Source organism: Equus quagga, chromosome 4 (assembly GCF_021613505.1).
Source record: "Equus quagga isolate Etosha38 chromosome 4, UCLA_HA_Equagga_1.0, whole genome shotgun sequence".
Lineage (NCBI taxonomy): Eukaryota > Metazoa > Chordata > Mammalia > Perissodactyla > Equidae > Equus > Equus quagga.
In genome coordinates this window covers 33,672,873-33,689,867 of record NC_060270.1, presented here as the reverse complement: position 1 = coordinate 33,689,867, position 16,995 = coordinate 33,672,873, and the positions used below count along the sequence as shown (strand labels likewise).

Sequence of the window (16,995 nt, the reverse complement as noted above, 5' to 3'; positions counted from 1 at the left end):
CTGCATATTATGGGCACAAAAATATGATAGAATAGAATCAAAGGAATCTTTGAAAACACCATTTTATACATAAAGATACTGGGCTCAGGGAATAGAAATGATTTAATTAAAACTCCTGGACAAGTTAAATGCAGAACTAGGATTAGAGAGATAAATAGGTCTCTGTACTTACGGATTCCTATGTAAGAATATATAAAACACTTCAAATACCGTGAAGTATTATAGAAACATGGCAGATATTGTTATTTGTGTTATTCTTAATCTGGCAGTTTTCTTACTCACCAAGGATTCTATCCATATATATTTTCTTTGCAGAAACATTCCTCATTTTTGCACAGTCTCATTCATAACCTTTACCACGGACCTAGATCCAAATTTGGCTGCAGTATTCATATTTAGCCTTTCCTGGAATGATTTTTGGCTGGACCCAGAGCAAGGAAATAACCGTGGCAGAGAAGAACCAGTTGCAGATACCTGGACATTTTCTATCTTCTGACACTTTCATGTCAGGAATAAAATGACGTATAAAGAAACAAGAATATATGCCATTCTCTCATCACTTTCCACCATTCACCTTTTCTTTCTTTCCAGTCTCCCTTCTGTAGCAGATTGAGACAGGCCAGCCTAGTCAGTGGATGGCTGCCCTCCACAGAGTAAGCTCCTTCCTTCTTGTGCCTCATATGGTCACATCTAACTGCAAGGGAGAATGGAAAATGTAGTCCAGCTGTGTGCTCAGAAAGAAGGAGACAGATTTTGGTGAGCAGTTAGCTGCCTCTGCCTCACTTAGTAAATATCAGAGTCCTTCTTAAGTATGTCAGCTGTTAAATTGCTCAGAAATACCATGATATCTGGTTGCATCTTTTAAGGCATCGTGAGCCGTGGTTGAAGATGTTGCCAATATGCTTATTTCGGAAGCATGACTTTCATAAAATCAATCCCCATTTTTAAATCTCCTAATGATTCCCTGTTGCCTAAAACAAAATGTAACATTGACCACAGCCTATTTCTCTAGCCTCATCCTAATCCGTTCCTTCTCTTAACACTTTTTTTTTTTTTTAATATACATGTTCGTTTATACATACTGTTCTTGGAATGTCTTGACTTTTTTTTTCTCTTTTTCTTTCCTCCCCTCTCTTCCTTCCTTCCTTCCATCCTTACTTCCTCCCTCTCTCCCTCCCTTCCTTCCTTCCTTTTTCTTTCTTTCCTTCTTCCTTCCTTCCTTTCTTCCTTTCTTTTCTTTCCTTTATCTCTTCCCCTCTCTCTTCCTCTCTCTGCCTCTCTCTCTCTCATCCTCTCTCCCTCCCTCCCTCCCTCTCTCCTTTCCTCCCTCTCTCCTTCCCTTCCTCCATTCCTTCCGCCCTTTCTTCTTTCCTTCCTTTCTCTCTCCTGGTGAAATCCGATTTATCCTTCAAGATCAAACTAAGAGGTCATCTCCTTTCTGGCAGCTTTCTCACATCTCAGAACTCTGAATGCATACCTGTGTCTTAGTACTTACACTTTATTATAATTATCTATTTTCATGTCTCTTTCTTCCTAAACTGTGAGTTGTCAAAGGCAGGAATCCTGAATAATTTTACTTCATAATAATAGTGCTTGGCACTTGGCAGTTCCTTAGGAAAGATATGTTGAGAGAATTTTGAAGGAGTCCTCTGAAATCTATTTCTAAGTCATCTGTAGGTCCTATAATACTTGCCTTTACTAAGAGGTACAGCCATTTCAAAGAATACGCATATTAGTGATTAATATTGATACTCGTAAGAATGTCTCTTTCTTAGAAAAGTCTAGAGGCTTTGTTTATATTTGTTTTGCAGTGTTTTTGTGTCACTATTTAGCAGAAGACCTCCACTCTGAAAAAGTCTTTGCTTAGATAATAGACTGTAGATTAAAATCCACATTGCTACAGGTGATTAGAGCTAGAAGGGCTTGGAGACGACGATGTTGGAACCCTGAGAGGCATCGAGGTGTAGCAGGAGCATGCCCAACTCAGCACCCTTGGTTTCAGTCAGGGCTCTGCGGTCTTCGGGGAGGTACTTCACTCAGGTTGCTCACTTCTCTTCTGAACCTCAATTTCCTCATCTGTAAAATGGGACTACGGATGGTACAGGGTATAAACACTTGAGATTGCGTGTGTGTGAAAGCAGGCACTTTGAAAAGGGTCATACAAATATGAAGAATTATGTCACAATGAATATACTGCTGATGCTATTCACATGTCTACTTTTGAAGAAATAAAAAACAAAATAATGCAACTCATCTCCATCCAACCCCTCACTCCACAAATTTCCTATTATGTTCTATTATTCAAATGCAATGCTGGAAGCTGTTTATTAAGAAATGAGTTAGGGGCCGGCTCAGTGGCACAGAGGTTAAGTGCGCACATTCCGCTTCGGCGACCCAGGGTTCGCCAGGTCAGATCCCGGGTGGGGACATGGCACCGCTTGTCAAGCCATGCTGTGGCAGGCATCCCACATATAAAGTAGAGAAAGATGGGCACAGATGTTAGCTCAGGGCCAGTCTTCCTCAGTAAAAAGAGGAGAATTGGCAGCAGATGTTAGCTCAGGGCTAATCTTCCTCAAAACAAAAAAAGAAATGGATGTAGTTGTTAATTTTTCTTGGCATGTGTTCAGTCCTAAGCACTACTGAGAGAGAGAAATTAAAAGGTGTTTCTTCATCCCAGTGAGAAAAGTACTCAGCTACCATCTATGGGGCTTGAACCCCGAAGAAAGTCCTGGGCTATATCTTCCTCAGTGTGAGAGACAACTGGAAACTGAGGAACCTGTGTTTTTACCAATATGTATTCCCCAGATGTTAAATATTATGTCCTGGATGTGGGGAGGGGGGAACGTAGGGGGGTTTGTAGCCGGATAAGGTTCAGAAACACTGGAAGAGATGATCTCTGGGGCTCTTTCCTCATAAGAAATACCAGGAATCCAAGATTAGCATTATATGAGATGAGAGTCTCAAAGAAAAGAAAGTAGCTTTTTCAAATGTGTTGTTTCAAAAACAGTATTGCTAGCAAATAGGAAGGAATATTTGGAGATTAAAAGGAATGATGCGTTTGTTTTAAAATCTGTGAAATATTAACAAAATAAGTACTTTGAAGTTAAACCTCTGCTTGAAATGTAAGCGCTGAGGGCAGAATGTGAATTGCTGGCTTAAAGTTGTAGAGGACAGACTTGGCCTTCTTCCTGCCTCTGTTTATGTTAAAAGGGAAGCAGATATTGGGTGTAAACAATAATAAATTGTGTCCATTCCCTGAGGATCCACCCTAAGACTAGACGCAGGAATTAACAGGTTTTGCTTTAGTGGTTGTTGATTTAAATTAAAACAGCCAGCACCATTAATATCAGAGGTAGTATTTCATAATTCTCTCCACTTTCTCTATGGGAAGCAATGTTTGGTTGGAAAAAAATGCGTGGAATTAGGAGTCACATGACACCATAATTTGGACACAAGCTCTTGAACTCAAGCTCAAGCTCTCTATTGCAAACCTAGAAAAAAAGGTGTAGGTCATTTTTCCATCTTTGTCTTCAATTTTGTCACCTGAACTGGGATGATCCCGTCCCTCAGAGGCAAAGTGAGAGATCCAAAGAGAGTCCGTTTGTTAGCATGGTTTGAAAGTAGTTAAGCTCTGCATAGCATGAGATGCAAGCTGTTTCATTTTAATTCTCACAAAGACTGTGAGGTGGCCCTGGCAAGCCCATTTCACAGAGGGAGCCTGAAGTTAGGAGAGGTTCACGAGCTCACCGAAGGACACCAGGTTAGTATCAGAGTTAAGCCTGTCTCCAGCCATCGTGTCACTGCCACGTGGGATATCCCTTCACTCTTGTGGGCCACAAATACATTACAATAAATTCGCCATTCACTCTAGTCTCATGGCTGTCCCATCCACTCTCCATTCCAGAGACAGCTTTCTAAATCTGATTAGCTCACTCCCCTGCTGAAAATCCCTCCTGCTGTTTCTATTGCCTGGATGTTCCTATCTGAGGGTCTTTGGATATGTTTCCTGTGGTCTGTGAATCTCCTGAAATTGTGAGTAAATTTTATGTGCATTTTTATGAGTGCCATTCTCTGCCAAAAGGAGTTTAGCTCATCAGATTTTCAGAGTTGTCCACGGTCTCACACAAGGCCTGGAGCCTCAGGCCCAGAGAGAAGCCCTAAGCACCTCAGTCTGGTGTGGCAGTTATCAGTTGACCCTTCCTATCTCCAACTTCTCCCGTCTTAAACTCAGAACCACCTACCGTTTTCCCCACTCACCCCTAACTGCTTCTCAACTCTGACCTTTTGCTCCTCTCTGAGTCCCCCGCTTGACCTGGGTCAAAAGCCTCCTCTAGGGTTTTGTTAGTATCCAGTGTATCTTTATCACTTGAATTCATCACATTAAAAACATTGTACTTCATGGATTACAGAAGTAGAATTACAAACTGTAACAGAAACAAATTTAGAAAGCGAAAGCCCTCCAAGACTCCAACCCCAGAGATAATCCCCTTTCACACAAGAATATGTGTCCTTTAAGGCTTTTTTTCCCTATCTATGTATAGATCTGAGGATAATTAAACTATTTACTTTACGAAAATGACACTATCATTTAGATTTCCCATTCTATAACTGGATCTGTTCATTTGATAACATGGCTAGGTCATCTTTTTCATATTTGTACATATGGATTTACACTGTACTCTTTTTTGTGTGTGTGAAGAAGATTGGCCCTGAGCTAACATCTGTTGCCAATCCTCCCCTTTTTGCTTGAGGGAGACTGTCGCTGAGCTAACATCTGTGGCAATCTTTATCTATTTTATGTGGGATGCCATCACAGTGTGGCTTGATGAGCGGTGCTAGGTCCACACCCAGGATCCGAATCTGCAAACCCCAGACCACCTAAGCAGAACACACTAACTTAACCGCTACACCACCAGGCCGGCCCCTACCGTGTACTCTTTTATGACCTGTTCATATTCCATTTTAGGTATCTATCATTGTCTATTTAGGTGATGGATAGTTTATTATCCCTTTTCATTCCTCCTTCTCTCAAATATAGTTCCTGTGACCTGACCAGCCTTGGTCATATAATTTTATGAGTTTGTTGTTAGGGCTGTCGAGTTGATTCCTACTCCTAGGACCCTGGGTAGAGCAGAGTGGAACCATGCCTGGTCTTTTTGCAGCATCCTCTCACCCTCCAGCGCTGTATCAGACAATGCTCTGCTGCTATTCATAGGGTTTTCATGGTCAATTTTTTCAGAAGTGAGTGACTAGTTCCTTCTTCCTAGTCTGTCTAGTCTGGAAGCTCTGCTGAAACCTGTCCACCATGGGTGACCCTGCTGGTATTTGAAATACCACTGGCATAGCTTTCAGCATCAGAGCAACTTTTATTTGTATTTCTGTAATTAGTAAGTTAGTAAATACTAACTTTTATTAGTATTTCTGTAAAATTTTCCCAGAAGCAGATAGCATATGTGCAGTTTAAGGTTTAATAATACTGGCAAATCACTCCTCCAATGTCCATGTCTACATCCCCTCCCATCAATATCCTGTGCTTTTTATAATTAATCATTTATGCATGTTTCTCACCCAAGCCAGACTCCAATTCTCTCAAAGGCAAAGACTGTGTCTAATACATCTTTGTGTCCCTCCTTGATGCATGCAGAGGCTACACAAAATAGACACTGCAAGAATGAGCGGAGAAACTGATAAGCGAAAGAATAAATGAATGATTCAAGAGTTCCTTTAACCCTCACACCAACCCTATAGGGCAGGCATTATTTGCAGTTTAGAGGAGGCCCTAAGTTTAACATTTAATGTTTATTGAATAAAGGAGTGATTCTAGGAAGGGCTCATGTCCTGGCTTTATCATAACTAGCTCTGCCCTAATCTTTTTGAGTGTCTATTTCCTCATCTCACAATGAGCAGATTGAGGTAATGATTCTTCAGGTCCCAGCATGCAGCTCTATTTTTTGTCTCTGTCTCCTGCCACATGCCATGATTTATTCACTGCTTTCCTGTCCCCAATCCAAATTGTCCAACAATGAAATAAAATCCCAGGGGTAAGATTAGTGATCAACATAAAACATTTGTGGCCTTTTCAGCCTTTTGCATGTCTGTCCTCCAACTTTCTGTACATTTCTAAAATGGAAAATAATTATAGAGAAGAGGCCAAATAGATACCAGTCAACAATTTTGCTTATGTTTAGAAGGCATTTCATGCCATAGACATCACACAAATAATTAATACCCATCTTGGAGTTGTTGAAATAAATGTTGGTAGTAAGAATGAGACATTGGTACTTTATAGCATTTTAACACCCAAGAACTTATTTGGTATAGTGAAGATAACAGGTGAATGAATATGCAACTTCAAGTTTTGTTGAAGCAATTCTTTATAAACTATTCATGAAAGGAGAAACTCTTGGTCAATGATTTTAAGAACACGTAAAGATCAAGGAATCTCATCTCTTCCCATTAGCCATAGTCGACATCATCATTGTTTCTAAAACTTTTGTAGCAGTCTTTCTATTTTTAACATTTTAATTATAGATGTTGGGGTGTGATATTGGAAATAGTCAAGTTTATAGTCTACGCAAAGAAAAATATAATAAAGTCCCTTTTATTTACATAGCGCCATGCTATCTTACATCTGGCATCTGGCCTTTCTTCTTTCTCTCTGTACTTTGGAGTCTTGGTTGATCATGTCACGTGCTCTTTCACCTGACACTCAGTTTCTTTGTATTGCCAGAATATTTCTGGGTCACTCACCTATTTAAACACCAACCCAGTGTCAATGCTGCTGATTTACCTCCCCCATATGATATCAGGCTGTTTGCAGTGCTGGGGGAAACAAAATTACTCAGCCTCCTTAACCGGATCACAAGGCCCTTCACTTTCTGGATCCCTGTACCTGATAAGATTCCTATTTCCTATCTCAAACTATGTGCATGCTCCAGAAATACACAACTGCCACCTGGCTTATACTACCTGGCTTTTTCCTCACCTGAATGTGAGAAACCTCAGTGTATATGTTTCCTCTCCTTTAGCTGAATAAGGCCTCATCTGTGCCGCCGCCTCTCCTGTTGAATTCTTCCTCTCAGGCTCCAAGAGAAGTCCCATTTGCACCCGTTGATTGTGCATTTGCTACAGTTGCTTTATCTTTAATTATTAGTGTGCCTGTATCTCTCACTTGACTGCAAGCTCCATAAGGGGGGAGGCTCTATTTATTTATCTTTTGTGTAAATATACAACTGATGTATAGTGACTACTTAGCAATTGATGAATGAAATGGCGTCCTACTGTTCTAAACATTGATTTCTAAAGCCTGGTATATGACTCATGTACATAAGTCAGGCGAATAAAATGGTGGCTCCAAGGTAGACTCTGGATAACTGATAAAACTGATTCTAAAACGTGGGATTCCTAATAGCCGCCCACGTCCAGTGCTTTTTCCTCTACACTGTGAACACCACTTGATTGCCTTCGTTGATGTCTAGATTACATTTAAAAGACTATGCATCTTCTGCCTTTCAGGGTGGACAAACAGGATCATTGGGGCCTCCGGCTGCTCCCTCCTCATTCCGCCCTGAGGATGAGCTCGAGCACCTGACCAAGAAGATGCTGTACGACATGGAAAATCCACCTTCTGATGAATACTTCGGTGAGTGGGTCTAGAGCCGACTTCTGAAGTCAGTGTCTTGTTCTGTTTTCCCTAATTAGTAATTAGGAGTATTGTCAGCTCCACTGGTAAAGGATTTGAGTCTGGGTACATCGGAGTTTGGTATGCATGCACACGTAACTTAGTGGTCTGGAAATTGCTTTGTGAGACTGTCGTAAATGTGGAATCTGTTTAGCTTGTCCTGAAATCTCAGGAGTACTTTTGTGTTTCTTGAGATACAAGTTTGATTTTAAAACTTAATTTTTGACAATTTATTAGCTTCTCATTAGGGAGAAAGATGGTGTCTGCATATGTTCAAGTTTCTTACTAATGTAAATATTCCTATACAAAATGTGGAATTGGGTAAGGTCTAAACTCTGTACTCTCAATTCTTTCCCTCTCCGAGTTCAGGAAAAGATGTCCTCTCTATTTTTTTGGACTTCTCTCCAAACCTGTGACTAATTATGAGCAGTTAATCCATCTCATCCATTAGTGTAACGTGAGTTATGAATTATATGCCAATTATGAACTGTTACAGATATATAACCGGTCCTCAGGAAGGTTGTAATTATTCGGAAGAGAGAAGAAAAACACACAAATAATTACTAGTCTAAGTAGAAAGTTATAAGAGGCATACGAGAGGCTGAGGTCAAACTTTATAAAATTTAACAGCTCTGTTCATCAGGAACATGAGGAATGCTTTACAGAAGAATTGATGGCGCTTGAACCTGGACCCTGTAAAGCAGGGCCTCTCAAATTTTCTGTGATGAAAGGCTGTCTCCTCTCCAATCTGTTGGAGACCAATATTTTTATAGAGTACAATTAAAATTACTTACTAAGAAAATGAAATAAAAAGAATACAAAATGGAACACCAAGTTTTACCATTATTAGATTTAGCAGGAATAAATTGCTCTATTAAATTGCTATAATATTTTCTAAGTACTCACTCTCTGTTTCTGTGCTGTTTCATCACAAGGTGATAAACCTTCCTTAGTCAGACACCCATCTGTGGACCATATTTTGAGTGGCACTGCTTTAAGGACATGTAGAGAAAGGACATTACCTCTAGGGAGCAGTGGGAGCAAAGGCACAGAGGTAGAAAAATTGCACAGGGCTTTTACTTCTTCAAATATTTCCTATTTTCATGTCTTCCCCCCTGCTTCCTATTGGAGAATATATAATGACAAGTAAACTGAGGGCACTGGTCCAAAGCCACACCATAGATGGACAGGGTTAGGATATGAAAAATATTGCATTTATTTGTATGCAGGAGGAGTGTAGCATAGCTAAAAGAACACAATAGTTGGAATAAAGTCTTCTGGTTCTGGTCCCTTCTCTGCCCCTTGCTGGCTAAGCAATATTGGCATGTTCTCCATCTGCCTGAGCCCATTTCCCACCTTGGTAAGTCAAAGGTGTGGAGCAAGTCTTCTCTAGCCTTTCTTTCAACACTAGTAAGTTCACTGTAGGAACAGCATTAATCCAAAGAAGAATAACAAAGCTGAAAACCAAACATAAACTGATAGAGATTAGCACAAAGCATGGAAAATAGTAAAAAAAAAAAAAAAAAAAGTCTCTAGTTAATATTAGAATGTTCTAAAAGTATATCATGCTCTTGTCATTGACGTAGCAGAGGAGTTTATGTTGGAGTCTAAGATAAACTTTTTTTAAAAAGCATGTTAAAAGTGAAAAATAAGTTCTCCATATTAAAATAAATTAAAAATGAAAAGCTAGGCGCCCGCCCAGTGGCATAAGTGGTTAAGTTCAGCATGATCCACTTCGGCAGCCTGGGGTTTGCAGATTCAGATCCCAGGCATGGACCTATACCACTCATCAAGCCATGCTGTGGCAGCAACCTACATACAAAATAGAGGAAGATTGGCACAGATTTTAGCTCAAGACCAATCTTCCTCAAGTAAAAAGAGGAGGATTGGCAACAGGTGTTAGCTCGGGGCCAATCTTCCCTGCAAAACAAAAGAAAAGCTAACATACCAAGGATATATACTTCATATATCATAGCAACAAAATGCATAGCAATAAAGAAAATTGAACATAGATAATAATTGTGTTAATGCATGTATATTAGGCATTCTCAGAAACAGATACAAATTGAGTATTATTTTTGCCTTCAAGTATTGTCCTAGCTCTACTACTTACTAACTTAGACGACTTGAACAAATTGCTCACTCTCTCTAAATCTGTTTTTGTTTTGCTCCATCTATAAGATGGAAATAATAGCTAGCTTATACTGTTATTGTGAGTATTGAATGAAATATTTATAGAAAGCACTTAGCCAAGTTCTGGGCATGTAGAATATGCTCAATAATCAAAGTTATCTCATCTTTTGTTTAAGAAAACAAGATATGCCCATTAAAAATCCACTAATAAGACAATTTAAATATAGCAAGAATAGAACAGATCACCAATTGGTAAATAATCATTACCAAATGAGGATTATAAACCATGAGAGAGAACCAGAGAATGTGGAATAATGATTAACTTTTATTGAGTGTTTATGATATGGAAGTACTATTTTATATGCTTTATAGGAATTAACTCATTTCATCCTTACAGAAAAAATATAACACTGTGAAATAAATGCTATTATTATTTAAGATTAGGAAATCTAGCTGAGTGAAATAAGTCAGAGGGAGAAAGTCAGATGCCATATGATCTCAATCATAAGTAGAAGATAAAAATGACAAACAAACACATGGCATTGGAGACTGGACTGGTGGTTACCATAGGGGAAGGGGCGGGGGAGGGCAAAAGGGGCGATTAGGTTCACTTGTGAGGAGATGGACTATAATTAGTTTTCGGGTGGTGAACATGATGTAATGTACACAGAATTCGAAATATGATGTACATCCGAAAATAAAAAGAAAAAAAAGATTAGGAAATCGAGGCACAGAAATGTTAAGTAATCTGCCCAATATCAACAGCTAATAAATTTTAGGACTGGATTAGAATCTAGACTCCAGGTCTATGCATTTTTCTTTCTTCTAAAAGCTTTTTCCCAAGCTTTATTGAGGTATACAAAAAACTGCATATAATTATAATGGATACAATTTGGTAGGTTTAGACAGATGTATACACTTGTATTGCCATCATCACAATCCAGGTAATAAACATATCCATCACCTCCAAAAGTTTAGACTGGATATTTAGAAAAGGTTTTATAGAGGAGATCAGCTTTGGATAGATGGAAAATAATTGAAGGGTATTCTCTTCTAAGTAGGTAGAATGAACAAAACTTGAGTTGAGGCCAGGATTATTCAAGGAATATTTACTTTATGTGAAAACATCCACCAAGTGCCTCTTATGTGCAGGCTACTCTGCTAGGTGTTGGAGGCATATGGAGATAGACAGACATGGGTCTTACCGTTAAAAGTACTTATAGTCTAATTAAGGGGATGTGTGCAGAGTTATGGGGTTTCATCATAACACAAGACGGAAAATGAGAAGTGTCTTAATTGAAGTTCAGCCAAAGTTCTTTGAGAATTCAGAAAAAGGAGAGAGGACATCCTGAGGCAGGAATGGAAAAGTGTTTATGGAGTAGTTAGCCTTTGAGTTACGTCTTTAAAAGTATGCTAATAGGGATTTGGAAGTGGGATAATAGTAAAGAAGTGATGTCATTTCTAATGAGGGGACTTTTAACATTAGGGAATAAAGTCATTGGAGTGAAGCGCCTATGTGGGAAGGAATAAATATTGGGAAATGAGGTTGGGGAAGTAGGTTGGGACCAATGAGGAGAGGACTTTTAATGCCTAACTAAGGCTAGGGACTTTATCTTATGTAATGAGAGCCCTTGCATGTTGAGATCAAATGCTATGGGAACTGTTTCATGAACAGTATCTAAGAATTTGGGCTCCAAAGCCAGAATGTGTTGGTTTGAATACCAGCTCTACCTCTTACTGGCTAGGTAAAAGCAGGAAACAAAGGATGCGTTAACAGAACTGTTGTTCACTGTTCCACACTTTAAACATCAAACATTTCCCCAGCTCGTTCTCCATGCCTGCTGCTGTGCTGGGTGTTAGAGACACTCAGATGCAGAGGCTGTGTCCTCACCGAATTCACCAGTTCCTGGGAAGAACAAGAGAGAGGCAGACATGTAAAGGATGTCAGTGCAGATGTCAGCACTGCGTTGGGTCTGCCTGAGGCACTCTGTGAGTGTAGAAGTCCATAAGTCTGCCTGGAGAGGACAGAAGAAAGGCTACACATCAGTGTGTTTGCAACAGGAGGGTCTGACCCAAGAAAGATGGATGAGTCCTCTCTTGCTCCCCATCAGATTTTTACTGTAGTTCCATTTGGCTGGAAATAGCACTGCCAAGCACCACCCTAAAAGAACTTCACTCTCTTGAATTAACGTCCCCAGCCCTACCACAACCCATCGCCTATTCTCTTTTTCCATAATTTTGCCTATTTAATGCTGGAATTTTCATTGATGCTATAAGTGATTTTCTGAAGGTCATTGAGTGCTGTCATGTCAAAGATCTCCTAGATTCCAAGCTGCAACAGGGAGTGAAAGGGAATAAAATGTAAGTATATTCTGTCAACAGAGTTGGTTCCCCTGTGGTCACATTGCTTTATTTCCATGCAGCCCCCTTTTTCTTTTTTTTTCCTTAAGTGGAATGATTCATGAATACATTTTTGTGTGTTTGTTTTCATTATGGAGCTTCTCATCACTTTTAACATTTAGTGTTTTATAATTAAAGATCTATAATTGTGGTATGCTTAAAAGTATTGGGAGGGATATCAAAAGATCACTTTATGGATGACAAGTAAAAAGGAGAAGAGATACCTTTACAGTGAAGAGGTCTGGAGGAAACCTTCTTAATCTAAGTGACAAAATTTAGCATCACCCATAATGGGACAAATTGACATGTGCCTGCTGATATGAGGAAGTAAGAAATACAGAACATCACCTATGTAGTAGTCTTGCTAAAATATTTAACTTAAATCCAACCATTGGAAATAGACAAATCTAGATGATGTGACATTCTTCAAGACAATTGTCCTGACTTCTTTAAAAATGTCAATGTTATAAGAGACTATGCTAGGTTAAAGAAAATTAAAAGAGACATGCTATTCAAATGCAAGGCATCAGTCTTGATTGGATTCTAGATCCAATAAAACACTATAAAGGATTTGGGGCAAGGTTAGAGAAATTTGAATATGACATTTATATTGGATAATACATTAATGTTAATTTCTTGAGTAAAATAATAGCATTGTGATTATATAGAACAATATTATTATTTTTAGGAGCAACATGTTGAAGTATTTAGGGTGAAGTAGCATGATGTCTACAACTTACTTTGAAACAGTCTAGATGAATGATTGATAGACATAGATATGGATATCGATATAGATATTGTGGGGAGGGCAGAATCACTTCAGATTAAAGCAGGTAGAGATGCTACCACTGCACAGCTACCCAGAACACCCTTCTTCCCAAAAGAGTATGGAAGCCTGTCGCAAATGAATTATCCTGACTCCTTTCTTGGATGGGAGAAGTAGAGAGAGTCACATTCCTGTGCCTTCTAAACTTGACTGTTTTAAAAACTACAGTGGATCTTTGAAATTTCCCTTTCTTGTGTATGTTTATTTATTTTACATACCCTTTTTATTATTGGTGAGATGATAACCATTATGTTGGTGACGATAAAAGCTGATATTTACCTAAATCTCTACAAGTTTAAAAACTTATATTCACAGCCATGGTCTGACTGACAGATCTGGTGATGATGTCTTCATTTTTCAGGTGAGGAAACAGAAATTCAGAGAGGCTCAATGTGTTGTTCAAGGTCATAGCTAATAAGTTTCAGAGTTGGATTTATTTTTCTGACCTGAAGTCCATTCTGATTCATAACTACTAGAGAAAGGCATCTGTTGTTCCTCCAGCTTGTCAATAGTTGGCTCTCCCTGCCTCATGTCATCCTTTCCCTCCTGAAGTTATGATATTCAAGTGAGAGAGACCACCTGTGCCCAGAGCCATGTGTTTTGTAGCCTGGACTCCAATGTCACTGACTATATATTTTAACTATCTATAATTCCTGAATTAAGTGATGTGATGCTAAGCACAGCCCTTTTGCCACGGCTCCGATACTCACTTTAGGAAGATAGCACATCTGGTACCTCCCTATCAACCATGGTAGCTGACCTTGAGGGGAGGCAAATCACTGATAACTACAGCTCATCTTGTTTTCTGAAGTGAGTCCTTGATAAAAGATTGCAAGCAGGAACCTTCAACTGAGTCCCAGCTGCATATTTTTTTAATGATTTCTTCTAAAAAGGTGCTAGTTTGTGTCCATGCTCTCCTTCTTCCATCTTCATCAAAAATTGTGACTTTTGCATTATTTTATTATGTAAATGCCACAAAGAACCATAAGATAGCAGTTGGGTAAGCCCATATCTCGAAGGGAAGATAAAGTCTCTCCTGCTTGTGAACATTTTCCATCTACTTGGGCTTAAGTTTGGATGATAGCAGATTCCCAAGTGTCTTTGCATTGGCAATGGGGTCCTTCACTAGGCCTTGAAACACTAGCCAGTAGGGGGAACAAAGGAAACATAGAAGAAAGTTGGAGGTAGGATAAAATTCTAATCTAATTCAATTAACCAGGCAGTGGGTTGTTAGCCTAAATCATTTGCAACAAGGCTGCATGCCCTGGTTCAAATGCCTGCATCTTGGAGCAACCTGTTTCTCTGGGCAAGTAGGAAAATATGTTTATACTAGAGGAGACTCTCAGTTCCAGGGGTAGATGCATAGAAAGAAAGAGTTGGTGAACTATAAATTATTATAAGTTAGGGTAAACTTCAGAACTTAAGAGAGGAAGAATATTAAAATTAGCTATTAAAATGAGTTGAGGAGAAAGGTATCTTTGCTAGAAAATTGGAGAGCTTACAGGGCTAGTTGCCAGCATTGGAGCTTACATTTTTCAGATAGTTTTGAGGAAGAAAAGAAAGTTGTTTGCCTCTGGATATCCTTGAAACATGTCTGATTTTATCCAAGAATTTTCCATTTTGGTTGATAAACCCACAGCCTCTAAGTTTTGTGCTTTCATTCATTTTGAAAGAGAAAGAATGTTTGTATGTGAGAGATTCCACATGTCTGTATCTGTGACCATAGCATGATTCCAAAATGAGTGTTCTGGCTATGTAGACCCTACGTCTGAAGACAACGCTGTAGGAATATAATATCTCTAGAAATGGATACTGTATTATATCTGAGGATGGACTGAAAATATCTTCCAGCTTATTTTTAAGCATGAAGTTGTAATTATCTTGGCATTGTTTACATGGTGTTGTCTTATTCTTTCTTTTCAAAAAACTGAAGTGTGAGTCTTAAAATTGTTTAGTGAGCTATTTGAAGAATTCCTGTGCCTTCAGAGCAGCAGTAGATACATTCTCTTCACAAAACTTGACGTTTGTCTAAGAATTTTTTGTTTATCTCTTGTTAGTGAGGTATATTGAGAAATTTTGCATAAAGCCAGAAGTATGTTCTGGAGGAGCTAGTCTTGACTGCTTAAAGGACTGTTGGACAGAACTGGAAGATGTGAGGCAGTGGGGACCTGGCACATGGTAAGCCTCAAGAGAAGAAAGGCATGGATGGGCATGTGCTATGATTCTTTTATCAATAGAACCAGCTCACCATACATGGTGCTACGTATCTTCTCATTTGAGAGCAAAATGGAGGTCCAACAAATGTTCATGATTAGAAGCAAAGTGCCCCAAGTGGTGGGGGTGTAGTCCATTTCTTTTCTATACTAGTAAGACCATTGATAAGTGAGCATGTCTAGAGGATTTGGACTAAGATACTTAGGAAACTGGAAACCACTATTTGAGGTACGGTTGAAGGTGTGGAGAAAAGAAAACCTGGAACTTTGATAGCTATTGGAGGACTGCCATGTGAGAAAGAAGCTAAACTTAATATTTGTGATTCCAAAGTTAGCAACAAAGGCAAGTCAGAGGAAGCTGGCAAATTCCCATTCAGTATAATGAATTAAATTTTTTAACAAACAGAAGTAAGTTCTTGGAAGAGTCCAAGCCAAAGCTCAATAACCCCTGGTTGGGGAAATGGTGATAGGATTCAAGCATCTCATGGACTATGAGATTAAATTTCAAAAGTACTGTCCAACTCTGATCATCAATGAATTAGGCGTCAAACTTGTCTGGGAATCAGCTGCTTGCATCCAATTTCTAGTTCTACCCCTAGATTATCATTATTATGACATGATTACGACTAACATTTATATAATGTTTTGGACAGCACTTTTATACTTCTTATATCATTTGAACTAGACAGCAGCCCCGCAAAACAGCCAGTATGTTTATTTCCATTTGGCATATGAAGACACAGAGGATCTGAGTGATTATGGGACTCTCCACTCTCCAGAGCCACCACCACCCCTACAAGTCATACATCCCATAAGCAGCGGAATTCCCTGGGACCCAAGGCTACTGACTCAGATCCTATTCTCTTTCCACCCCATCATGCTCCCTTAGTACCACGTTGCTATGTTGGTAATGGAATATAAGATACATCAGTTAACGTGCTCTGTGCTTTAGCTTTTTCGTCGGTACAAGGAACAATGTGATTGCTTTGAAAAGTGCTTAGGGGGTCTCAACTGAGAGGTGCTAAGTAATTTGTATGTCATTGTTTTTATTATTCTGTGTCAAGAAAATGTTTTCCAAAGTGTTCCTATCAATTACAAATTTGGAAATGACACTAGGTGGGCAGCTGCCTTTAGTACGGGTGGAAGCTAAGGCCTTAAGGATCTTATTTTCACAGAAAAATGACCTAATTAATTAAAAACCCCAAAACCACAAGGGAAGAAAAATTAGAAAATGAGTGGTTTAGAGAAAAGGTATATCGATTTGGGAAAAAATGGATTTCTTGGTTTTGTTCCTCTCCAGCTTTTTCTTTAAGGTATTGTGGGTCATGGGAATAGAATGTTTTCTAGTTAATGAGACCTCTTAAATATATTTCCTTTTGTGGTAGTGATTTCTGGTAAAGAGTTTGCTCAGGGCAAGATATGTTTACAGCACTAAATAAATAATAATCCGAAGCATTTTATGTGTTCCATCTTAGCACACGTTAATTTTTAATTAATTTGGCTATATAGTGTTTTTTAAGCATCGATTTAGAAACCTAGACTTGTAGTATCATAAAGAAGAATTTAATCTTAGAAACTATCTAGGACAACCTTTCACTTTCCAGAAAACTGAAGCCCAAATGACTCATTCAAGGTCGTACAGCTGGGAGTGTTTTGAACTCTATAGCCAAAATTTCCTTTCTGAGTAAAGAGTAGAAATTAGTGTGCTGGCGGGAAGGCGAATGCCAGGGCTGTTTGCAAAT

The 16,995-nt window shown here is 39.0% G+C and overlaps 1 protein-coding gene across 7 annotated transcripts in view; it reads left to right on the top strand.

Annotated features, from left to right (window-relative positions):
* The window catches only part of LPP (LIM domain containing preferred translocation partner in lipoma), a 653,489-nt gene that overhangs the window by 483,442 nt on the left and 153,052 nt on the right, over nt 1-16,995 (top strand). For all 7 annotated transcript variants that reach the window (XM_046658568.1, XM_046658562.1, XM_046658566.1 and 4 more), the window contains one exon: nt 7,516-7,642. In XM_046658568.1, the coding sequence (XP_046514524.1) occupies nt 7,516-7,642 (127 nt within the window). The remainder of the gene's footprint in view (nt 1-7,515; nt 7,643-16,995) is intronic.